The 26520-nt window shown below is 42.2% G+C and overlaps 1 protein-coding gene and 3 gene segments (V, D, J or C); all 4 read left to right on the forward strand.

Moving 5' to 3' along the window:
* LOC103118610 (immunoglobulin lambda variable 8-61-like) overlaps positions 1–26520 on the forward strand; it is a 583882-nt gene that overhangs the window by 285096 nt on the left and 272266 nt on the right.
* Positions 1–26520, forward strand: part of LOC103118591 (immunoglobulin lambda-1 light chain-like) — a 397547-nt gene that overhangs the window by 93662 nt on the left and 277365 nt on the right.
* Positions 1–26520, forward strand: part of LOC103118563 (immunoglobulin lambda-1 light chain-like) — a 350334-nt gene that overhangs the window by 36178 nt on the left and 287636 nt on the right. The window contains exons 1-2 of one of the 4 annotated variants that reach the window (XM_060193316.1): positions 7673–7728; positions 7887–8175. The exons of the other annotated variants lie outside the window; for them this stretch is intronic. Coding sequence (XP_060049299.1) covers positions 7689–7728; positions 7887–8175 — 329 coding nt within the window. The 5' untranslated portion in view covers positions 7673–7688. Of the gene's footprint in view, positions 1–7672; positions 7729–7886; positions 8176–26520 lie in introns of those variants that run through there. 4 annotated transcript variants of the gene reach the window in all.
* Positions 4218–26520, forward strand: part of LOC132539107 (Ig lambda chain C region-like) — a 304786-nt gene continuing 282483 nt past the window's right edge. The window contains 1 exon segment of the C gene segment in view: positions 4218–4249. Within this exon segment, the coding sequence occupies positions 4233–4249 (17 nt within the window).

Below are 26520 nucleotides of genomic sequence, written 5' to 3' on the forward strand. Positions count from 1 at the left end.
TGTCTATAGCCAATAAATAAATAAAAATAATTTAATTATTAAAAATATTCCTTCTGCACATCAGCAGAGGAAGACTTTTTTTAAAAAAAAAATAGGAACAACTTACATTCACTAAAATCAGTTTCTAGTGCAGTGTTCTATGGACTTTAACAAATGCATATGGGAGTATGAGGTTTACACATCATGGTATTCACCCCTATACATCGCCCATATACCTCCAGACCCCTCTGTGTTTACATTCTCCGTTCTCGAAGAATGATCTCTGTCAGTTAAAAGAATGGGCTCTTTGCAAGTGGAATCCTAGAATATGAATATTTGTCATGTCATCAGCTCCCACATGCAGTGGGGAAATACTTCACTAGTAGTGAATCTTTCTCTCTACAACTCTACCCTCTATCAAGAAGAAAGAAAAAGAGGAAGATGCCTTTGTAAATTTTATGAGTTTCTAATTCCTCTATTGGATGCTTCAAATCCAACTTGAAACATTTGTCATGGTTTTCTAGTGGAAACGATTTTCATTTCATTAAAGTGCTGGGAAAGGGAATTGTTATGAATGTGGTGGAGATAATTTTAGTTATCTAAAAAGCTGACAAGTTTCCCAGGTGTTCTGCTGGTTTACAGTTTCAAAAATATTTGTTTATTGGAGGGAGACAGAGAAATTTAAAGAGGGGAGATGGAGAGGTAAGTAACTGTAACTGTAACCCTAACCCTAATCCTAACCCTAACCCATAATCCTTACCCTAACCCTTAATCCTAACCCTAACTCCGAACCAGTTTTCCAGTTTGAAAAAGCAAGCAAATTGACATTAAATGAAACCGAGATATCACTCCCTCAATATAGTACAAGGGGAATCTGCCTGACCACTGATGCACCCTACATTATGCTACAAGGGTGTCACTGTCCTCACTTTAATCCTCCCCCAAAAGTCTCCTTTTGCTAGATGAGTTCTTCGATTATTGTGGAGGAGGGTCTGAGCACAGCAGTTGCTTGCTCTATTTAATTAAATTGAAGTAAAATGTCCAGTTAAGGGCCCATGTGGTGGTGCATATGTTAGAGCGCCCACTTTACAGGACCTAGAGCCAAGCCCACCAATCACCATCTGCAGGGAGAGAGCTTCATGAGTAATGAATCAGTGTGCAGGTATCTCTCTTTATCTCAATTCTCTACCCCTTTGATTCTTTCTTTATTCATCTGTGTCTATAAAACATCTGGCAGAGGACTTCAGGGAGGTGTGGCCATGGAGTAACTGGGAGCAGAACTGATATGATAGCCCTCTCCCGAAAACAAATATCTACGACTATAGAACTTAACAAAACCCTAAGAGAAGTAAGATGAAATCAACAGTATAATAGTAATAATAAATAAATAATTCCAATACTCTAATTGGAATAGTAGTGGCATTAGATAAAATCCTGCAAAGAGACTCTCATGCCTGAGCCACTAAAGTCCCAGGTTCAGTTCTCCTCACCACCAGATCTAAACAGTGCTCTGGTAAAAAACAAAACAAAACAAAAAACCCAAATATAGAAAATCTGGGACTCTCTTAAATGTCACAAAAATTTTACTAACAATTTGCAAAATAATGGATTTTCCATGATTTAATAACAGGGGTCTATACATGTTATGTTATTTCAATCCTGGAACATGACCCTGAGAACTTTTTCTTTGCTGACGTACTCAACCTTTGTTAATGCAGAGATAACAGAGTGATGCTGTACATGCTTTCAGGGAAAGAGTGCATTGTGATGACCCATAGGTGAGCAGTTCCTTGTCTAAGTTCTCCACCAGGAGGGGGCATCAGAGCTGCACCAGGAGCAACCAGGTCAGAGACTGGTTAGAGCTGCCAGGGGAGATTCTTGAGGGATCATTCTGGGGCCAACAGGTGTTCATGATTAAACTCATCACAATTATCATTTCTGCAGAGAAAACATTCCAATGATCAAGTTCACATAGTGTCATTCATGACACTGAGGGAACATGACATTCCCTCACCTGGAAATATAGGTTGCTTCATTATCAGTATCTCATGGTGGTTAACCTGCCTCCATGGGTGGCCAACACTATATCGTTTCTTCTCCAAAACAGAAGATTCCGGGTGCATCTGGGTGACAAGTCTAGCAGATGGAGAATTGTCTCAAGTGGCCTCCCCCAGGGCTCTGTTCTGGCTCCTACGCTATTTATTATTTACATCAATGACCTCCCAGAAACTTCTTCAAGGAAGTTCATCTACGCCGATGACATCTGCTGTGCAACTCAGGCATCCAAGTTCGACATCCTCGAGGATACACTCACGAAAGACATGTCTCTGATATCTGATTACTGTAAAAAATGGCGACTAATTCCTAGCACTGCTAAAATGGTATCATCTGTTTTCCACCTACACCATGCCTCGGCCTCACGTGAGCTTAATGTGCAGCTTGGTGATACGAGAATCCAGTATGAAGCCATGGCCGGTGCGCTGCTATGTTCCATCGCTGGGGAGCCAGAGACGACCCGAACTGCCCCTGCGGCTACAGACAGACTATGACCCACATAGTTAATGACTGCCACCTCTCCAGATTCAAAGGAGGTCTCGAAACTTTACATCAGGCTCAACCTGACGCTGTTGACTGGCTACGGAAGAAGGGCAAACGCTAGAAGAAGAAGAAGAACAACTCTGTGTCCTGAGCACATCCAGAGATGTCTTGAACTCCCATTTCTATTTCCTATTCCCTGCTTCAGCTGACTCTGATGTGTGGCTGCTGTGTTGTGTTCAAATTAACCTAGGGCAGCAGGGCAGGTGGGGTTCCTGGTCCCTGGATTTGACACCCACAACCTCCTGTAGAGAACACTCTCCTGAGTGAGGTGAACATTCACTGCTCAAGTCAGCTCTGGCCCTCAACTGTTTTGGCTTTGATAATGGCCAGTTTCTCTGGAGGGATAACAGTGTCAAATCTTTAACACTCAGACCCTCACAGACCATGGAGCTGGAAGTTCATGCCCCAGCTAGGAATGGTTTCTGATAGTTTACACAGCCTTCACTACATTGATGAAAATATTTTGAATTCTTACCTATCATTCTATCAAGGGCATAATATGTCTTACCATCACCCAGTGAAACTATCACATGCAAAATGAAACTAGAATTTGGGGTGACTCTTCAAAAAAAAGTCCTTTAATAAGTAAATATCGTACATGTAATGATAACAAACATCCTAACGAGGTTTAATGGGATGCCAAGTATGAAACAGGATTGACCCTGTAGACAACACAAGGATGATGGTCCCACAGCTGCTGCGAATGAATCCATCTCTTTACTACTACGTCTGCCTGTCTTTCTTTCTTTCTTTCTTTCTTTCTTTCTTTCTTTCTTTCTTTCTTTCTTTCTTTCTTTTTTCTTTCTTTCTTTCTTCCTTTCTTTCTTTCTTTCTTTTCTTTCTTTCTTTCCCTCTTTCTTCCTTGCTTCCTTTCTTCCTTTCTCTTTCCTTCACCATTTCTCTCTGTCTTTCCTTTATTAAGAAAAAGAGAGGGAGAGAGAGAGAAATAGAGCATATCACTGAAGCTTTCTTCATTGTGTTGTGGTCTGGACCTGAGCATAGGTCATGCATATTGCAAAGTGATAACTCCCATTGTCATGAGGAGCCCAGAAGAAGTTAAATTTGCATAAAAACGGAAGCCTCCTTGCCCCAATATGCCCCAGGAGCGAATAAGATAGGCCTGGGCAAGTCCAGCAGTGCTGTGAGGTCTCAGCAGGCAGAGCTCTGGGTTGTCTCTGTCATGCTTGGATGCCTCTTTTGTTCACCTTTTTCACTCTCTGGACAGGTGCTGCCTCCTGGATCTACCCCATGCTCAGCCACACAGTGCCATGAGCTGGGCCTTAAACCCTCAGCTCAGTCCAGTCACAGCCTTAGTTATGAGGACTCAGGAAATGAGTTGATCTTAGACTAACTCTGTTTCCTTTCTATTTCAGGTTCCATGGCCTCCAATCAACTGACACAACCATCCTCAGTGTCACTGAAATTGGGACAGACAGCCACAATTACTTGCTGAGGAAATATACTGGAAGAATACTATCCTAATTGGTACCAGCAGAGGTCAGGGCAGGCCCCTAGGCTGATCATTTATAATGAAAGTGACTGACTCTCAGGGATCCCTGACCGGTTTTCAGGCTCCATTTCTGGAAACATAGCCACACTGACCATCAGTGGGGTTGAGGCTGAAGTCAAGGCCGAATATCACTGTCTCTCATGGGATGATAGTGATAATACCCACAGTGACACAGACAGATGGGGAAGTGAGACACAAACTCCTCCATGTGAGTCAGACTCTGCATTGCCCTAGAAGTGCTTTGACAGCAATGACCAAGTCTGACCCAGCTCCAAGATCTACGGAACCAGTCTCTCTCCATCAAACACACTGAGAAGGTTCTAATAGGGAAATAAACCTGATGTTAAACAGTGGGGTTCGGTTATACAGTGTGGGCTTTAGGGCTCCAAGGATAACTAATGCAGTGCAGCACATCTTTACCATGCATGAGGACTGGTTTTTCCTCTCTCCTCTTTCTTTTAAAAACTTTTAAATTTAATTTATCTTTATAACAAAAAAATCAACAAACCCATAGGATCAAAGGGGTAAAATTCCACACATGTCCCACCACCAGAGTTCCCTATCACTCCCTTCCATTGGAAGCTTTCCTAGTCTTTATCTCTCTGATAGCATGGAGCCAGGGTTATTATGGAGCACAGAGGGTGGGAGGTCTGGCTTCTGTAATGGCTTCTCCACTGAACATGGGCGTTGGCAGGTTGTTCTATACTCCCAGCCTGTCCCTATCTTTCCCTACTGGGGCAGGGCTCTGGAGAGGTGGGGTTCCAGGGTACATTGGTGAGGTTGTTTGTCCGGGGAGTCAGGTTGGCGTCATGGTAGCATCTGCAACTTTGTGTTTGAAACATGTATTTCTTTGCTTCCTCATTTCTTGTGGGACTTGGTTCAGTAGTTCTTGTAAGGTGGGGTTGATTGTGGCAAATTCCTTTAGTTCTTGAATATTTTTTTAAAAAAACCTTTATTCTCCCACATATTTGAAGGATAATTTTACAGGGTTGAGTGTTGGTTGGCAGAGGTGGGACAGACAGAAGAGGTAGAGGATGAATGTGATGAAGGGCTAGGACTGTTGAACAGATCCCGGTTCGAGCCCCCGGCTCCCCACCTGCAGGGGAGTCACTTCACAGGCAGTGAAGCAGGTCTGCAGGTGTCTCTCTTTCTCTCCCTCTGTCTGTCTTCCCCTCCTCTCTCCATTTCTCTCTGTCTTATCCAACAATGATGACATCAATAACAACAACAATAATAACCACAGCAACAATAAAAAAAAACAAGTGCAACAAAAGAGAAAATAAATAAATAAATAAATATTTTTAAAAATAGAGAGCAACTGTCACTGAAATCACAAGTTGCTGCTTTCTGCCAGGGTTGTCTGAAAAGTCATGTTGTATTGTCTCTTTTTTTTTCTATGTGGAAATATGTTATGACTTTTCAACAACTTAATATTTCCACTTGGTGGTTCTCAGTTTCCTAATCACTGGTTTAGATAAGAAAGACAGAAGTTGCATCTGGTTATTTTTGTATAATTTTCTGATACATATTATTTACTATCAGTGTTTCTATATTGATAACAGTTTTTTATTATTGTTTTTATTTATATTTATATTTATTTATTTTCCTTTTTGTTACCCTTTTTTAAAATTGTTGTTATAGTTATTATTGATGTCATTGTTGTTAGATAGGATAGAGAGAAATGAGGAAGACAAAGAGGGTGAGAGAAAGACACCTGCAGACCTGCTTCACCGCCTGTGAAGCGACTCCCCTGAAGGTGAGGAGCCGGGGGCTTGAACCGGGATCCTTATGCCGGTCCTTGTGCCACGTGCACTTAACCTGCTGTGCTACTGTCTGACTACCTGATAACATGAAGGGAATTAAAAAAAAGAATGACAAAAAATAAAAAAGAAGAATTAAAAAATGAATCTTAAACCTTAAAAGGTTTATATAAAAATACTAAGCTATCACCCCTAGGTGCAGATTGTTGGTAAGAGTACTCACTCCCTCAGAGTGTAACTTCTTTAAAACTTAAAAGCAACATTGCATTTTAACAGTGTTTAAGTTTGAGTCATGTATCATTGATAATCAGAGTATGTCTACACTGTGATAAATTTACCACTGAAATTCCAGTAACTATATATATGTGGGGGGAGGAAGAGAAAAAGAGAGAGAGAGAGAGAGAGAGAAAGGTAAAATTATAGAAAGTGAGAGACTATAGCACCAGGACTACCTGGACTAGGGCTCAAACCTGGGTGCTTCACATAGCAAAGCAGCACACTATCCAAGTAAGCTATTTCAGTGGCCTGTAGCAACAGTTAAGAGCTCTAATTATTAACTAGTGACACATGTAGGAAAACTTTCAGCCTGCAGACTCCAGGGGGCACTGTGGGTTATGATTTGAGGGCACTAATGAACTTAAGTCTCTAGGGCCATAGACAAGTGCAACGGGTGTGATTGATGTTTTTCTTTGTTTTGTTTTGTTTTGTTTTGAAGACACAATTACTGTCCCACTCTGAAACCCACACCTGCCCTTTCTTCTGACCTCAGGAAATTAATAATAATTAGACTCAGTTTGAGATAAGAGCTGGGACACTCCTACCAGATTTCTAATCAATTCTCTGCCCTCTGCCATACCTGAATATATATAATATATGCCATTCTGGTAGGTATGTAGTGAAATCTCATTGTGGTTTTAGTTTGAATTTTGACTTACCTAGTAACTAAAAATGAGATTATTTTTATATGACAATTTATTTTAATGAAAGAAAGATATAGAGAGATAAACCAGAGCAAAGATCAGTTCCGGCTTATGTGGGAGCTGGGGACTTGAACCTGGGACATTAGAGCCTCAGATAGGAAAGTCTTTTGCATAACCACTATATCATCTCCTTAGTCCCTAAAAATGAAATATTTTTATATTCTATCTGTGTCTCTAGCCTCTTTCATGAAGCATTTGCTGTAGTATGTTATTCATTTCATAAACAGATTGTATGTTTACAATTTAGTGTTTTGAGTTCATTACATAATGTATACACTATTCAGATATGCAGTTTTCAAATGGTTTCCTTAAGTTACACTAGTGAATTTTGCACAGCAAAATAATATGTTTATGAGGTTCATTGTATTCATCCTTTTCTTTATAAAACATGTTTTTTGTGAAATCAAAGAATTGTGTTGACTTAGCTCCCTTATTGTTATTTGTCTAATATGTATATGTATCCTGAGGCATTGATCTGTGAGCTGATGGATTTCTGAGCTCTCACAATTATGACTGCTGGCCAACAATTTCTGTATCAACACTGTCCTTTCCTCCTGTCTGCATTTTAATAGATGAATTGACAAAGATCTCCCCAAGCCCAGAGAGAAGGCTCAGGGCATTGACTGAAAGTTGTATGTGTCCTCTGTGGGCAGGTCTCTCTTACATCTAGAGTCATGTCTAGGGAGCCAGGGTATAGACCTTGGAGTGAAGCCCTCTTAATCCCAGTTATTCTTTGCTTAGTAGAGGGCTGTCACTCAATAAGGCACCAAGAAGGAGGGAAGTAGATTTGCATCCACCAGAGAATAAGAGAGGCCTTGAAGGGTCATCCCTAGCAGTCAGCTGAGAGGAAGATCCTCCATCATGGCCTGGACTCCTCTCCTGCTTTTCACTCTCTGTACAGGTACCCCTACCCCATCCTCAGAGCTCAGTCCTCATAGAATCCATTCAGCAGCCAGGCCCTGACCTTCATCTGAGCTCATAGGATGCTGCAAGGGTATGTTGTCTGGTAAGGAGATCCTTTACCAGCATTCACCTTTCCTCTCCTCTTGTCTCTTGCAGGGTCTGTTGTTTTTTCTGAGCTGACTCAGCCATCCTCCATGTCTGTGGCCATGGGACAGACAGCTAAGATCACCTGCCAGGGAGTGAACTATTTTACTCACTGGTACCAGCAGAAGCCAAGCCTGGCCCCAGTGCAAGTCATCTATAATAGTAATAGTAGACCCTCGGGAATCCCTGAGCGATTCTCTGGTTCCATGTCTGGGAGCACAGCCACCCTGACCATCAGTGGGGCCCAGGCTGAAGACGAGGCTGACTATTACTGCCTGTCATCTGATAGTAGTGGTAATTATAGCACAGTGGTACAGTCAGGCAGGGAACTGAAACATAAACCCTACCATTTCTTTCTTTTTCTTTTTTAAATGTTAACACTGTTTAGTTCCAACTTTTTTTTTTTTTAGTTTTTTTTCCTGTTATCTTTTTTTACTTATTGGATAGAGACAGCCAGAAATTGAGAGGGCTTGGGGTGATAGAGAGGAAGAGAGACAGAGAGACACCTGCAGCCCTGCTTCACCACTCATGAAGCTTTCCCCTGTAGGTGGGGGCCAGGGGCTTGAACCTGGGTCTTTGTGGACCAGGTGCGCCACCACCCGTCCCCCCTTTTTAAAATTATTTATTTATTTGTTTATTTACTTATTTGTGAAAAAGGAGGAGAGAGAAAGAACCAGACATCACTCTGGTACATGTGCTGCTGGGACTTCATGCTTGAGAATCCAGTGCTTTATCTACTGTGCCACCTGCCTGACCACAACCCCACTATTTCTTTATACAGCATGTGAACATATATGTGACATCCTTAAGAGTGATAACAAAGAGCAAGTTTGATCACATCCTCAGGCCTCATCAATCCAGATCTGATCAGTTCAAATCATTTTCAAATTCTATATAAGCCCACATGACACTAGAGCTCAGGACAGATCCTTAATACAAGGACTATATAACTAACTACATAATCCATATGCTTATCATTTGTAAATTGTTCTTTTATACTGATTCAACAATCTAACTCTTTAAAAAAATTTTATTTATAAAAAATAAACACTGAAAAAAAACCAAACGATAAAAGGGGTACAACTCCACATAATTCCCACCACCAGAACTCCATATCCCATCCTCTCCCTTGATAGTTTTCCTATTCTTTATCCCGCTGGGAGTATGGACCCAAGGTCATTGTTGGATGCAGAAGGTGGAAGATCTGGCTTCTGTAATTGCTTCCCCACTGAACATGGGTATTGACAGGTCGATCCATACTCCCAGCTTGTCTCTCTCTTTCCCTAGGGGGGAGGGTCTCTGGGGAATCAGACCTCCAGGACACATTGGTGGGGTCTGTCCAGGGAATTCTGGTCAGCATCATACTAGCACCTGGAACCTGTTGGTTGAAAAGAGAGTTAACATACAAAGCCAAACAAATTGTTGACCGATCATGGACCTAAAGACTGGAATAGTTTAGATGAAGAGTTGGGGATTCCTCCATTTTGTAGATAGCTAGTAGGCATGTTTTAGTTATATTCCAAAGGGCCTGTGGCTATACTTTTTTTTTGTTGTTGTTATTGTTTGTTTTCTTTTTCTTTTTCTTTTTTCCCTGAGCCTTAAATCTGATATGCAGGTGGATCTAAGTTACTGTCTGGGGAGATGATGTCATGCCTGGAAAAAGGACCAGAAAGCTGAATCAGGGAAGAGAGTAGCTCCCTAATATGGGAAAGGGGTATAAATATTATTGACTGTAAACCCCATAAATTTCATGTGATCTGGAGCCCATATTCAGCTTAGGAGCCTATGTGACCTCTGCATCCATGTAGATTTGAGCTCACATTCTGTGGTCATGAGTAAGAATGTTCCAGGCTGCCCCAGTATCAACCCATCTTTCTCAGGTGGAACATAGAGTATGTTGTCCAGCCTCCCTTCAGAGGATGGAACATTCTCTACCTTTGTTGATCCAAGTTGAGGGAAAGGTCCTATGGGGGCCCACAAAGGGGTCTATTTTGTTTTTCCTGATAGAAATGACCGGTAACAATGGAGAGAGGGATTTATTAGAGGACTAGGCCCATCATGTCTGTTTGAGAATCTCAGGACTCCCAGAGTAGGGCCCCAGCTGATGGAATGACCTGATAGTAACTAAAGACCCACCATTAAAGTATGCCAGTCTCTTGCCCTTATTCAGTTTTTGCAGTCCTTGCTTTGATGAAGTTAGCTTTGGAGTGAGTGAGAGAACTGTAATAGGAAGTAGGTGAGGAGGGTATCTAAGTCTAAGTAGACACTAGTTCGTTATGAACTTTATACTGACTCACTACAGACTATTGTGTACTTTTGCTTTCAGGTATATATTTTGCCCTAATTTATGGATACATGTGAACATATGCTCTATCTTATGAGACCTGGTCTATATCTAGGTTTGGGACTTTGTTAGGAAATGAACCTCCTGGAATGGAATTAGAGAATCCTATGAAAGGAAAGGTCTCACTCGATGAGGCTGAAGGGTTGGTTGACATTCCATGCCTGACTTCTCTGGACACAATCTGAAGTGAAGTATGCTGAGGTGGTACTCATTGTGTTGATTTCAACAATCTTATTCTAAAAGAAACACACTCACTGAAGCTAGTCAGTAATATGGCCACTGTTCACTCATTGGGAAGTACGTTTTTAGGAATAATTTCCTCCTCAAGCTTATGTCCCCTCTCTGAGCAAGTAAGATTCAATGTTTTTAACTTAGAAATTCTTTTTTTATTCAGTATTAATGAAAACAAGACTGAATACTGTCTTGGCAAACTTCAGCTAATTAGTTGAGAGAGAGAGAGAAGGAAAGAATCAAAGAGAAGAAGTAGAACATTAGTCTGGAACACGAGATGCAGGGAATGGAACTCAGGACCTCATGCTTGAGAGTCCAGTGCTTTGTCCGCTGTATCATATCCCAGCCACTCAGCTAAACAATTGAAATAAATAGGGGCCAGGAGGTGGCCCGCTTGGTTAAGCGTATATATTACGGTGTGCAAGAATTTGGGTTTAAGCCCTGGTCCTCACTTGGCAAGGGGGTGGGGGAGGAGCTTCACAAGTGGTGAAGCAGGGCTGTGTCTCTCTGTCTCTTTCCCAAGCTTCCCCATCCCTTCTTCATTTCTCTCTGTCTCTATCTAATAAATAAATAAATAATACTTGAAAAATTGAAATGAGTATCACTGTAATATTATCAGAGTGTTTGGTTTTCATCAGTATATGAATAATTTAATGTGTTTTAGTAAGATGTTTTTATAAAAGCGCTCATCTATTACCCCTAAGTATAGATCCTTGACAAGAATTCACACTGCTTCAGAGTGTATTTAAAAAAAAAAAATTTGTATTGGGATGCTAAAAGTTTATAGTATGGTTGTTGACACTGGAGTTTCTCATTAACCCCCCCCCCCCCGCAGAACACTTTCATGCCCAACCAAGGCCCACCTTACCCCATACCACCCATTTTTTCCTTAGGGTCTTTAGTGTTGATGCTAGTAGGTGAAACTTTTAAAGACGGAAGCACTATTGCATTGTGACAATATATAAGCTTCAGATGTGTGTCACTGAATATTAACGATTCCTTTGAAGACACTTCTATGATAAGACCAATTCCTACCCTGAAGCCCACACCTGCCCTTTCTTCTTCTGACCACAGGAAATTAACAATGTGAGGGCTGAGACATTTTAGAGACTTGAGCACAGGACTGTACTTAATGCTCTATACCTCTTGAATTATAAAAAGAAAAGAACTCGGAGAGACCAATGCATCTGGGCAGCCTTGGATCAAGCTTCTGGAAGGTCCCTCCACTATGTACCATGGTTCCTTTATACCACCTACTGCTCAAAAGCAAGCCTTGCACACATAGGACCTCTCTCATAGCTCCATACACAGTCCTGCAGGACATCACTTGCGTCTCAGTGCATTTTCATTCTCCTTGTATCTTCTGTCCCAAATCTCTGAACTCTGCCTGTACTAACCAGGCTTCCATCTCTACTGCATCCCTGGGAGCCTTGACCAATAGTGAAAACGTACATTTATACAATTACATGGGATCAACAGAGTCCGTAAAATACGTTTTCACTTCATGTAGGCTAACACATATCACGTTAAAGGGGATGGCATCACATTTTGAGCAGCAGCTTGGGGCCTCGGTAGCCCATAAATAGTTACTAAATTGTAGTTCGAGGAAGAATCTGAATATCTCTGTGGTGCAGACTACAGATAGTCCCATACTCAGACTGACACAAGCAACTAGAGGGGAGGATAAATTCCCTTCTTATACACAGGGAACCATCTGGAGTAATTTCCTGTCACTTTCCAGGGCTCTGCAATATTTGATTCTATCATACTCTCTGTCATCCTGACCTCCTTGAGACACCACTAGTGAGAGGCAGATGGGTCACTACTTAGTCACTTTGGCAGGGCAGTATTCTATGTCTTCCACAGTCCCATGTGGACAATGCTTGGAGCTATTGCTCAAAAACATCACAATGTACAGGATAGTGAGTTGAGATGACCTTGTCCTCGAGATCCTCAGACATGTGCTCCCATCATGAACTCTTTTCATAGCAGACATCCAGATATCCAGTCTGGAACAAGTCTAGTTGTAATCTATAGCAAGGGTTAGACTCAGATATTCTGTGAATGATTCAGGACTCCTGGAGGATTAAGCATCAGAAGGAAATATTTAGATTTAAAGAGAAGTATGCTGAGAATTTGAAACAGTGTGTTAAGAACAGTATATTGGTTTCAGAAACAAAGTCCAGGAACTAGTCCTGCCATGGTAAGTTCTCAGCAGTGTCCAAGCATGTGTCCACATCTGCTCAAAGAGCATTTAATGACTTCATCACCATATCCACTTGGAAAGTAGCAGAAAATGCGGGACAGGACAAATGCATAAGGAAGTGTGAGAACTTGCAGGTCATGGCGTTTACATTATCCTCATTGTATATACTTCCACAGACCCTCTGCTGCCAGACTCCCCTTTCTCCTTCAAGTCTGATCTGTGTCTCATTCCTAGAGTTCGGTCTTTGTAAGAACTTCTCAGATGAAATCACAAAATGTGACCAATTGTCAAGTCCTTAGTCCCCAACTGCAGGGGGGACCTCAATGTGGTTTTAGTTTGAATTTCCCTAATAACTACTGACAAAATTATTTTGGTGTCTTATTTATGTCTCTAATCTGTTACATGAAACATCCACTGTAGTTTGTTGCTCATTTTATAAATGGATTGTGTTTTTATTGTTCAGTATCCTGAGCTCACTGTTAAATACTAAATACTAAAACACTATGATAAATACATAAATACTAAAACACTATGAGTTCTTTTGACATGTAGTTTTCAGATAGTTTCCCCATGCTACTTTTTGCTTCTGAGATTTAGAAATTTTGCAAGCCAAAATAATTATTTCAATGAGATTCAGTGCATTCATATAAAATGTGTTTCTTGCTAAATCAAAGAATCCTATTGACTTAGATTCCTGTGTGATAATCTTTTCTAGTATGTATTGATTTCCTGAGAAATATCTCTGTGAGATGATGGATACTGAGCTCTTACACAGCATCCCTGCTGATGCTCCAGCTTCTGTACCAGCACCACCCAGTCATCTTCTGTGTGCATTTTCATCACTAGAGTGGAAGGTGAGGGCTTCCCTAAGACCAAAGAGAAGAATAAGGACACTGATAGAAATATATATCTCTACGCTAAAGGTAGGTCAGCATTGTCTCACAACCAGCTCTGGGGAACCTGGTCACAGACTCTGCAGTGAAAAAAAAAAAAAATCTCTTAATCTCAGTTGTTTGCTCAGTAGAGAGCCACTGGACAAGATTTCAAAAAGGAAGGGAGGAAGTAAATTTGCATTTCACCAGAGAATAAGAGAGGCCTTGAATTACTATCCTCAGCTTTTACCTCAGAGACAGTTCTTGGTGTCTTCATCATGACCTGGACTCTTCTTTTGCTTCTCACTCTCTTTACAGGTACTACCACCGTCATCCACACCCAAAAGCTCAGCCCTAATTGAATCTAATGAATAGCCTGACTCTGACCTTCAGCTGAGCTCAGGGGATGTTACTGGGGTGTGTCTTCTGGGAAGGAGACCTTCATCCTTACACTCACGTCTTCTCTCCTCTTGTCTCTTTCAGGGCCTGTTGTCTCTTCTGTATTAAGTCAGCCATCCTCCATGTCTGTGGCCTTGGGACAGACAGCCAAAATCACCTGCCAGCCAGTGTACCATCATACTAACTGGTACCAGCAGAAGTCAGGCAAATCCCCAGTGGAAGTTATCTATGTTAGTACCAGCCGACCCTCAGGGATCCCTGACCGATTCTCTGGCTCTGTGTCAGGGAAAACAGCCACTCTGACCATCAGTGGGATCCAGGCTGAAGATGAAGCTGACTATCACTGTCTGTCATTTGATAGCAGTGGTAACTATTACACAATGACACAGGCAGAGGAGGAACTAAGGCGTAATCCCCATAACTCCACTGTACTCAGCATGTGGACCTATGCGTAACATCCTCAAGAGTAATAACAGAGAGCATGTCTGGCCATATTCTTAGGCCGATCAGTCCAAATCTGTTTCCTCTCAGTCTTGTAAGCAGAGCGTGCACATGGTTGAGGAGCACTAGATTTCATCCTGACAGAGCTGTTCTGTTTCAGAATCAGAGAAAGATTTCACCAACCATCTCTCCCCCCCATTTATAAAAGCAAAGAAATTGGCATCAAATAAAATCAGGAGGCCACTCACTCAGTAAAGCACACTGTACTGCGCACAAGGATGGAGGCTTGAGTCCCTTACAACCACATGGGAACACACACTATGCAAACTACCTGTTTTCAGGGAACTACCTTAACAGTGGTGCAGTGCTGTGGTGACTCTCCTCTCTCTCCCTCTCTTTCTCTCATTCTCTAAGTGAAAAAAAAAGTTCTCTGGCATCAGTATAGTTGTGGAGGTATGAAGCTCAGTAAAACTCTTATCAGCAAATTAGGAAATTAACAGTAGATAAATAGTACTAGATAATAACAAGTTTAGTACCTATAGAATCTTTATATGGCTATAAATTATTTTTTTTTCTTTTTGGCTATAAATTCTAAAGTATTTGGACCAAGTAGTGGCTTTTTACCCTATGATAACGCAATGGGATGAAACCTGCAACTCTGATGAGAGGGAAATGTTTATCACATGACAAAGAGGAATCTCTATGACAAATGACTCTAGGTTTCTGACAAATCACAAGATGAATTATTTTCAGAGTTGAACACAAGTATAAGTAGTTTTCATTCATCAAGATTGTGACATATTTCTCCCAAGACCACAAGAGTCTCTTTTTCTTCTGGAAATAAGAAACAACAATAACTAAAATGTGAGAGGTTAAATATTTATACAAGGTGTTTTTATCTTATAAAATGGCATCATTAAAAGAATAAGGGAGGAAGCCGGGGGTAGCACAACAGGTTAAGATCACATGGAGAGAAGCACAAGGACCTGCATTAGGATCCCGGCTCGAGCCCCCAGCTCCCCACCTGCAGGGGGGGAGGTTGCTTCACAAATGGTAAAGTGGGTCTGTGTCTATGTTTTTCTCCCCCCTCTGCCTTCCCCTCCTCTTTTGATTTCTCTTTGTCCTATCTAATAACAACAACAATGATAACAACAACAAAATGGAAAAAATGACCTCCAGGAGCAGTGAATTCATAGTGCAATCACCAAACCCCAGCAATAACCCTGAAGGCAATAATAATAATAATAATAATAATAATAATAAATGACAAGGTATACAAGCTGAAAAATAATAAAATCAATTCACTTAATTCATAAAATAAAATATTCTTGTTGCTTAACATTTTAGCGTGCCCTGCTTATGTCTTCCTTCCCCGCAAACCATGCACATAGGTTGGTTGCAGTTTATATGTGTGAAACTCTTAACCCATTCTACCAGATCAGTAGAGTGTGTGTGTGTGTGTGTGTGTGTGTGTGTGTCCCTCTCTAGTTTAACATATCCAATGCCCATCTATTTCAGGGGAAGCTCAGAAAGGCCAGTTATAAAGATAGGCAGCTAGTGAAGGTCATGTTAAAACTAAGTCTCACTCAATAGCCACTAATTAGTCTCACTAATAGCCAACAGTAAAAGTCATGTATATGGCCCTTTAAATGTCTCACCTCTTCAGGTTACTCTAAATCCTTTGTTCTAGGTGGTGGGGCAAGTGAAGCTAGTTGTCAATAGGAAACTCCATGAAGAAAGTCAGTTAAGATACATCTCATAAACATGCTGTATTTAACATTTTCCAGACATTAGGCAAGGGGAGCAGAAAAAAACTGCATTAGAAATCCAGGGAAACCAAATATCTCTGAGCCTCCAGTAAATGTTTCACACCCCTGTAATAGGAATATGCTAATGCTGATAGCTGGAGAGAAGAAGATAAAAGAACATCATTCTATAAGCCATCCATAGTTCTGGTTTTTGGTCTGAGTCCAGCTAATTGAGAAGCTGCAGTGGTGACAAACAGCTCTTTTTCTGAAAGCCTCTTAATGAGTGCAGCAGCTTCTGCTCCTAGGCCATTTTTGTCTTGTTACACCCACTGCTACGATTGTAGCATCCATAGTAATTATGTACTTCTCCTGGGGATCTTTTCTTATTGTCTCCAGGTAATATTTGTGTATTTCCAATGTAGCCAACAAGTCCTCAAACATCAAAGTCTATATAAACTCACCTGACACAGCATCCCAGCATTGTCCCTTAAGCAGAAGAGTAGTTAACTCAATAATCTGTATGCTTATCTTTTGTAAATCGTTCTCAGCTAATATACAAGGATGACTTCTCCTTCTCTCCTCCGCTTTCACTCTCTTTATCTCTCCATTTTCCCCTTCTCTGTCTCTCACTCTCTAAGTGAAAAAAAAAAAGCTCTCTGGCATCAATGTAATTGTGACGGTATGATGATCAGTAAAACTCCAAGAGCAAATAAGGAAATTACCAGCAGGTAAAGTATTATGAGGTAGGAACAAATTTAGTACTTATAGAGTACTCTTTCACCTGAAAATAAAATAATATGCATTATTATTATCTTTTCAAGGGTCCATACTCCAGGGGCCATGCCTCGGCAGGTCACAGGGTGTCCTGAAGGAGTGAGGGGAGTCGGGGAGAAATGAAACAAGAGATGCATTAGCTGCTTCAAGTGCAGGAGAGAGGCATCTCTCACATCCCTCTGCAGTGCTTTATTTTTAACCACTTTTTGCCTGGATGCAGTTAACATCATACAAGATTATTTTTATTAACATCAAGGATACAGTTGACATCATGCATGATTGTTTCCCTTAATCATAAAAAATAATGTTCAACATTATTATTATTTTATATTTTATTTATTTTCCCTTTTGTTGCCCTTGTTGTTTTTTATTGTTGCTGTTACTGATGTTATCATTGTTGAATAGGATAGAGAGAAATGGAGAGAGGAGGGAAGACAGGGGGAGAGAAAGATAGACACCTGCAGACCTGCTTCACTGCCTATGAAGTGACTCCCCTGCTGGTGGGGAGCTGGGGGCTTGAACCAGGGTCCTTATGCTGGTCCTTGAGCCTTACATCATGTGCACTTAACCCACTGCACTACCACCCAATTCCCCAATTATTATTATTATTGTTATTATTATTATTATTAGTAGTAGTATGTTTTCCTTAGAAAGTTCCCTTAGTCTGGGGCATCCTAATCTTCCCTTGAAAGCTCCCTTGGTCTAGGACAGCCTAATTTTCCTTTGAAAGTTCCCTTGAATTGACCATCTGTGTTTTGACCATCTCCCTGTTTTGACCATCTGTATGAATCAACATTCCTCCCTGGAACTCAATCTAATAGCCTTTCTCCTTAACCCATTCTTGGATGAGTCTGACTAGATCATTTAAGCCAAGTCGTTTGTAATATCTAGTAAACTGTCTACCTAAAGAAATCTGCGGTAAAGAAAGCACACACCATGGGCTTTCTCCTGGCTAACCTCTGCATATATGAAAGTTTACTAACTTCTACCCATATACCCTTAATGCTAACTATTTAACTACACAACCTCTACATTTATAATAGATACCTGTAGGCGGAAGCAAGGGTCGGTGGGTGAGGGTAAGTGATAGGGCCTTTTTATATTTAGGTGGGAAGCACAGTCTACCACTCATTCTATAATATATTTATTTATTTCCATTTGTTGCCCTTGTTGTTTTATTGTTGTAGTTATTAGTGTTGTTGTTTTAGATGTCATTGTTGAGAAATGGAGAGAAGAGGGGAAAAAGACAGAGAGGGGGAGAGAAAGATAGACACCTGCAGACCTGCTTCACCACCTGTGAAGCCAGTCCCCTGCAGGTGGGGAGCTGGGGGCTCAAACCAGGATTCTTATGCTGGTCCTTGTGCTTTGCACCACATGCACTTAACCTGCTATGCTACAGCCCAACTCCCTGTCCTCCATTTTTTAACAGCACTAAACTCCATACACAATGTTGTATTCAATCCTAGAACTTTGTTCTCAGAACTATTCTTTCACTGCAAGATATATTTGATATTTGAAGGGGGGGGCATAAAAGACACAGTTTTAGGTAAACATGCTCTCAGGGATTAAGTACAGGTGTGGTACCCACAAGAAGGAAGGTTGAGAGAGAGCAGGGCACCAATGTAAAAACACTGTGGTGAAGGAGAGGGTGGCCACTGGACTTCCCAGTGTGGCAGGGGTGGGGGGGTTGGGGGGATGGGGATGGGACACAGTCTTTTGGTGGTGGGAGTGGTGTTTATGTACAATCCTATTAAAGTGTAAACATATAAACCACTATTTAATTAATATGAGAGGGGAAAAATTGATCATATGTCTGGACCTTCTTAAAACACAGACTGAGTCTTTTTAATACATTGGCTGTCTTTGATATGCTGACTCTCTCAAAAGCCTAGACCAGGGAGAACAGAAGCAACCGGTAGCACAGCTATATACAAGATGCTGGGTATTATACCCCAAACCCTAACAAAGGGACTTTCCAAAGTTAACCCTATCATGTGATGATAACTATCCATTGTCTTCTTGAACCCTAAGATAACAGAAACCTCACATTTCCACTATAGATCCTATATTTCCCCCAGTCCTGGAACCTTAGGGTGAGGCCCACTTTTCTGCATGCTGCTCTCAATTCAAATCAAATAATATTGCATCCGCAGATGGCAACCTAATTAACGCAACGAGTGCCACCCCAACATGCTTCACTTCAGACTGTGACCAGAGACTTCAGGTGTGGAATGACAACCCTTCAGCTTCATCACTCGGCCACCAGGTTCCGGATGCCAGCAAGATGCTGACCAGACTTCCCTGGACAGACGACCCCATCAATGTGTACTGGAGCTCCGCTTCCTCAGAGCCCCACCCTACTAGGGAAAGAGAGAGGCAGATTGGGAGTATGGACCGACCAGTCAACGCCCTTGTTCAGCCGGGAAGCAATTACAGAAGCCAGACCTTCCACACTCTGTAATCTTCCACACTCTGTGATCACGAACCTGGATCCATACTCCCAGAGAGATAGAGAATGGGAAGGCTATCAGGGGAGAGGATGGGATATGGAGATCAAGTTATGGGAATTGTGCGGAATTGTACCCCTCTTATTCTATGGTTTTGTTAATGTCTCCTTTCTTAAATAAAAAATAAAAAAGAAAGGTACCACCAGCAGGGGGCAGCAGAGCTACACCAGGAACTTCTAAGGGCAGAAGCTGGGAATGCCCAGAGGCAACTCAGAGGGGCTCACAGGCATCCATAGTCCAATCCATGCCAATTCCTGTGTCTGCTGAGATGGCATTTTGAAGGTTATGCTCATACAGTGTCACCAAGGATGCTGATGGGATATGGCATTGCCTCACTTGGGAGTGCAGATCACCTCATTCTCAGTGTCCCAAAGTAATGAACCCTGTGTCTTGTTACATCCAGAGCTGCCTTAAATTCCTACTTCTGTTTCCCCTCCACTGACTCTGATGCTGAGTTGCAAATCCTTGACTCAGGTTAATCTCAGGGACGGAGTCAGGGACACTGGGGCTCTTGGTCCTTGGATGGAGTTTCTGCAGCTTCCTATAGACAGAAATGTCCTGAGTGAGATGAACATTCACTCTTCAGATCACAGTTCCATTCTTGCCTGTCCTTACTTCTGTAATGGGCTATTTCTCTGCACTGCAAATACTGTACAAAGGCCATGGTCCCATGGACTCTCACAGAGACCACAGAACCTGAAGTTCATGTCTCAGCCAAGAATGGCTTTTGGGAGATACAGCAAGAGAGAAAGAGAGAGACTGTCAATACTGCTTCACTGTACATGCACCTTCTGCCTTGCAAGGAGGACTGGGCCCTTGCGCATAGGAATATGTGCTTCCTATTGGGTGCATTACCATCCAACCCTCAAATATTTTAAATGAATTGTTGGCTATTGTGGGGCATAGATTGTCATACTATCTTCCCAGTAAAGTCATTATATATGAAGTAAAATTAGAATTTGAGATGAATGCCCAGCAGCTTTAATTTTTGTCTCCAGGATTATCACTGTGTCTGGGTGCTACTGCTTCTGGGCCATTTTTTCCATCTTCTTGGATAGGACAGAGAAAATTTGAGAAGGGAGGAGGGAGGAAGAGAAGGAAAGAGAGAGAGAGAGAGAGCTACAGACCTGTTTCACCACTTGTGAAGCTTCCCCACTGCAGGTGGAGAACTGGACACTCAAACTCAAATCCTTGCAGCCCCCTGTATATATATTTTTTAAATGCTGGTTTATTTATTTTTAAATTTAGAATTTTTATTATCTTCATTTATTGAACAGAGGCAGTCAGAAGTCTAGAGGGAAGTGAGAGATAGAGAGGAAGAGACAGAAAGACACCTATAGCACTTGCAAAGATTTTACCCTGCAGGTAGGGACCAGAGGCTCAGTATCCGGGTTCTCCTTGTGCATTGCTACATGTGTACTTAACCAGGTGCACCACCACCTGGCCCCTCCGCATCATCTTGTTTACTGAGTACATGCCATGCATATAATGATAATAAACGTAATCAGTCCAGTGGGATGAAGTATGGGGCTGGAGTGACCCTGTGGAGCACAGAGGAGACAAGCAGCATTAGTTTGGTGGACCTACATATGATGTGAGGGGTTCCCATCTCAAAGAGAAGTTGAAACTCAGAGGAGATTGAAATTTGCATGAAAAGCAAATCCACACTGCCCCCAACATGCCTGAGATAGTAATTAGAGAGATCTGAGAAAATCCAGCAGTGCTGTGAGACCTCAGGTGCTAGAGGTCTGAGTCATCTCCACCATGGCCTGGACCCGTTTTCTGCTCCCCCTCCTCACTCTCTGCACAGGTGCTGCCCTCAAGGACCCACCACAGACTCAGCCACAAAAGGCCATGAGCTGAGGCCTAAACTCTCAGAGCTCAGCACAGGCACAGCTTCATTCATGGGGGACCTGTGAATAAACGCCCTAATCTCAGACTAATCACCCTTCTTTTCTCTTTTCAGGCTCCGTGGTCTCCTATGAGCTGACTCAGCCATCCTCAGTGTCAGTGGCCCTGGGACAGACAGCCACAGTCTCCTGCTCTGGGGATTTACTGAGTAAAAAATATACTCATTGGTATCAGCAGAAGCCAGGTCAGGCCCCTGTGCTAGTCATTTATAAAGACAGTGAACGGCCCTCAGGGATCCCTGACCGCTTCTCTGGCTCCAGCTCTGGAAACACAGCCACCCTGACCATCAGTAAGGCCCAGGCTGGAGATGAGGCTGATTATCACTGTCAGTCAACAGACAGCAATGATAATTTCCCCCAGTGACACAGGTAGATGGGGAAGTGAGACACAAACCCCTTACCCATCTGACTTATATTTCCCTGAAATTCCAGGAGGACTGTAGACTCAACAGTGAGCAGGTCTGGCCCAGGCCCCAGATCTTAGCTCAGTAGGCTGTCTCTACCAAACATATTGAACAGCTTCTCCTGAGGGAATGAGGATGGTGTCTAGCAATGTGCTTCACCTGCCCAGGGCACACAAAACCCAGAAAACTATAGTGTCAGCCCAGGAAGAGAATATCTCTCCTTATTGACAGATATGTTAGGCAGGAGAAGGGAAGAGTTTCCTTAAGTTGCTCTCTTTTTTATTTCATGAGTAACGTCATCAGCTTAAGAGAAAATGGGTAAGGGAAACAGTTAGAAATGTTTGTGTTTGGTGAAATATAGTGGTTCAGTTTCATTCTTCTGCATGTTTCAACCCATTTTTTTTCCAACACCATTTGTTGAAAGACTCTACTTTCCCCATTTAATAGTCTGGGCACCTTTGTCAAAGATTAGATGTCCATAGGTGTGGGGACTTACTTCTGGGATCTCAATTCTATTCCACTGGTCACTATGCCTATTCATGTTTCAGTACAAGCAGTTTTGATGACAATGGCCCTATAATACAATTTGAGATCTGGGAATGTGATGCCTCCAGTTCAGTTCTTTATTCTCAAGACTGTTCTGGCAATTCTAGGTCTTTTCTGGTTCCAGATAAACATTTGTAGCATTTGTTCTATTCTCCTAAAAAATATGCTTGGGATCTTGATGGGAATAGCATTAAATTAGTAGATGGCCCTGGGTCGTATATTCATTCTGATGATGTTAATTCTTCCAACCCATGAACATGGAATATCTTTCCACTTTGTGTCTTTTTCAATTTCCTTGAGTAGTGACTCATAATTTTCAGTATACAAGTCTTTTACTTCTTTGGTTAGGTTTATTCCTAGATATTTTATTGTTCTTGTTGCTATAGTCAAAGGAATTGATTTCTGGATTTCAACTTCTTCTAATTTACTGTTTGCATAAAGTAATGCCACTGACTTTTGAATGTTAATTTTGTAGCCTGACACCTTATTGCCTGATGATATCCAAAATCTTCTTGCTGGATTCCTTGGGTTTTTCTGTGTATACTATCATGTCATCTGCAAATAGGGAGAGTTTGACTGCTTCTCTTCCAATCTGTATCCCTTTAATTCCTTGCTCATGCCTGATTGCTATGGCAAGAACTTCCAACACTATGTTGAATAGTAATGGTGATACTGGGCATCCCTCTCTAGTACCTGATCTGAGGGGAAATGCTTCCAGTGTTTCACCATTGAGTATGATGTTGGCTGTAGGTCTGCTATATATAGATGAGTCATTTTTCTCCCACTCTCCTCTTCCCGCTGTCCACATGTAAACATCAACCTTCAGACAGCGGTGTTTTTCTTTCCCAGAAATCCCAGCTCTGATGAATCTGTTCTCTGTTGAAATTCCTTGACTTCCTTTATTGTCATACTTGTTTTCTGGGAATTAGCCAACATTAGAGACTCCAGAAGTCTCTCTGTGGCATTTCTCAATTCTACTAACTCTAAACATGCAATTCCTTATAGTTTTTTTTTTTTTTAATCTTTTCTTTCTTTTCCTTCCCTTTTTTCCCCCTTAATTTCCACTAGTGTGATGGGTAGTGGGTGGAAGTCTCATATGCTCCTGAATTCTTTTCTTTTTAAAAAATATACATTTGAATACTTATTATTTATTCCCTTTGTTGCCCCTGTTTTATTGTTGTAGTTATGATTGATGTCGTTGTTGTTGGATAGGACAGAGAGAAATGGAGAGAGGAGAAGACTGAGAGGGGGAGAGAAAGATACCTGCAGACCTGCTTCACTGCCTGTGAAGCGACCCCCCTTCAGTTGGGGAGCCAGGGGCCCGAACCCGGATCCTTCGGCCTATCCTTGTGTTTTGCACCACATGCGCTTAACCCACTGCACTGCCGCCCAACTGCCACTCCTGAATTCTGATGGGAGGTTAGAAGAAGAATCTCTCAGACGCCATCTTGCTCAGGCAAGTCAAACATTTCTTGGAAGCGCAGGAAAGCAGAGGAAAGAGTGCACCCAGGCACACCTAGAGATTCCAAAGGACCCCAGAGGCAGCAATTGTTCAAGGAGAGCCCCTTTTTATAGGGCAAAGAGTCTTTTGGGTTATTACAATGATCAATGACAGTTTGGGGAAAAGATCATAATTAATATGAGTCTCCACCATTTGTCCTGGGTCACAATGTTCCTTGTCACCACACTTCCTATAGTCAGCCATCTTCTGTGCTCATTCCTATTCTCCTTGATCTATCAACCATCTGGTTACCATCTGATCTTCTTTCATTTGTAACTCCCTTCATGGAAACTGGAGTCCCCTGCCTGCTAGCTCCTCACACTAGGGCTGTCACTGTGACTCAGTGTAGGCAAGATGTTGCCACCACTCCTGGCTGCCGTTTTCTTCTTCCTTCCTTTCTTTTATTTGATAGGACAGAGAGAAATTGGGAAAGGGAGACAGAGAGGGAGAAAGAGTGACACCTGCAGCCCTACTTCACTTCTCATGAAGCTTCCTCTCGAAGGTAAGGGCCAGGGTCTTGAAAGGAGGCCCTTGTGCTTAGAATATGTATCCTCAACTGGGCACATCACTGCTTAGTCCCAATTTTTATTAGTTTTACTTAGTTTTTAAATCATGCCCTATTGGACAACTTCAAGAAGAAAAAAAAATTACATCAGAGGGGTTTCAGAAGGGAGAGAACGAACTCTTCCATGAAGAAATGATAGCCAAGAACTTTTCCAACTTGTAGAAGGAAACAAGCATTTAGATCCTGGATGCTCTAAGTTCAAAACAAACTAAGTTCAAATATATGTACACCAGCCACATTATAACTCAAATGGAAAAAAATTGAAGTTGAAGTGAGAATTATAAATATAGCAAGAGAAGAGCAAAGGGAACTCTCATGAGACTTAGTGACTTTCTAAGCACAAACCTTATAGGCCAGTACAGAATGGCATGATAGAGTCAAAGTGGTGAAAAAACAAAGAAAAAAAGCGTCCCTCCCAGCTAGGTTATCAACAAGATACCTGTCCTGTGTTCATGGCAGCACTTCTGACAATAGCCAACATATGGGAACAAGCCAGATGCTATGGACAGGTGAGGGCATGAAGCAGCTGAGATAAGTGGAATACTACTCAGCTATTAAAAATGGTGATTGCACTTTTTTCACACCATCTTGGATGGAGTTGGAAGGAATCATGTTGAGTGAGATAAATCAGAATCTGGGATGATCTCACTCATAGGCAGAAGTTCAAAAAAAAGATCAGAAGAGAAAATACTAAGCAGAGCTTGGACTGGAGTTTGTGTATTACACCAAAGTAAAAGACTCTGGGGAAGGAGGGGGGATCATGTCCTGGAACATGATGGCAGAGGAGGATCTAGTGGAGGTTGTATTGTTATGTGGAAAAATGGGAGATGTTACACATGTACAAACTATTGTCTTTTACTCTTGACTGTAAACCATTAAAAGAAAGGAAGGAAGGAAGGAAGGAAGGAAGGAAGGAAGGAAGGAAGGAAGGAGCTGCGGCATGGAGGAGTAGTTGTAGCGCTCAGTTCTGAGCAAGGTGAAAGCTTGCCTCCTGAGACAGTATGGATGGAACTGGCTCAGTCATACTAAAAAAATGAAGGAAGGAGGAAGACCGATGTGAATGACTGTACTCACACGGGGATTTAACATACACAAAGCAAAAAGCAAAGGAAATTCAAAAGCAAACCACAGACAAACCCTTGATTCTGACTGTGAGGCTGACCTACAAGGGGTAGGGGTGTGTGGACAGGTGGGGAGAAAAAGGCAGAGTAGCTCAGTGGACCCGGTGGGGGAGGGCGTGTTTGGACTCTGATGGAGGGCTTGCACTGTGGTAACATGCAGACGGGTGAGTATGAACTTGTGCTCCTGCAGTGTTTGCAATATTGGAACCAAGATGATCTCCAAAATAAAAAGTGAAGTGTTAGAATTATTATTATTAGACAAAATCACCTGGAACACAATGTAACTATTTTTTTTATTATGTTTTGAAATTTCACTGACAAGTAGGGGAAATCACAATGAAAGGACAATTAACAAAATCCCCAAACCAAAAACAACAAAGCAGAAGGAGAAAGAAAGTTCATGGGAACTGCAAGGAGCACAGGGAGATGTCGCTTCTGAGCTAAGCCCACAAGGGCCAGCAGGATGGAGGCTCCCTTCTGGGGGATAGGGGCCAATGCAGACCCAGACTGTGTGCCCCCTCCATGCTGGCTGCAGTAACGGTGGTGGTGGTGTCACTGCTACTGATGTCAGAGATGGTAGTGTTGGTGTCACTGCTGCTGGTGATGGCTGTGATGGTGATGGTGGTGGTTGTGATGGTGTCTCTGCTACTGGTGGCAGTGATAGTGGCGGTGTTGATGTTGGTGGTGGCGATGGTGGTAGTGATGGTTTCACTGATAATGGTGGCTATGAAGGTGGTGGTGTCAATGTTCCTGGTGGTGGCGGCTGTGGTGGTGGTGATGGCATCACTGCTACTGGTGGCTTTGATGATGGTGGTGTTGATGTTTCTGGTGGCGGCGGAGGTAGTGGTGGTGGTGACGGTGTCTCTGCTAATGGTGTCAGTGATGATGGTGGTGTCAGTGTTCCTGGTGGCAGTGATGGTGGTGCGGGTGTTGATGGTGCCACTGCTACTGGTGGCAATGATGGTGGTGATGTCGATGTTCCTGGTGGTGGTGATGGTGTCACTGCTACTGGTGGCAGTGATGGTGGTGGTGTCGATGTTCCTTTTGGTGGTGATGGTGGTGGTGGTGATGGTGTCG

This window comes from Erinaceus europaeus, chromosome 6, assembly GCF_950295315.1.
Source record: "Erinaceus europaeus chromosome 6, mEriEur2.1, whole genome shotgun sequence".
NCBI lineage: Eukaryota > Metazoa > Chordata > Mammalia > Eulipotyphla > Erinaceidae > Erinaceus > Erinaceus europaeus.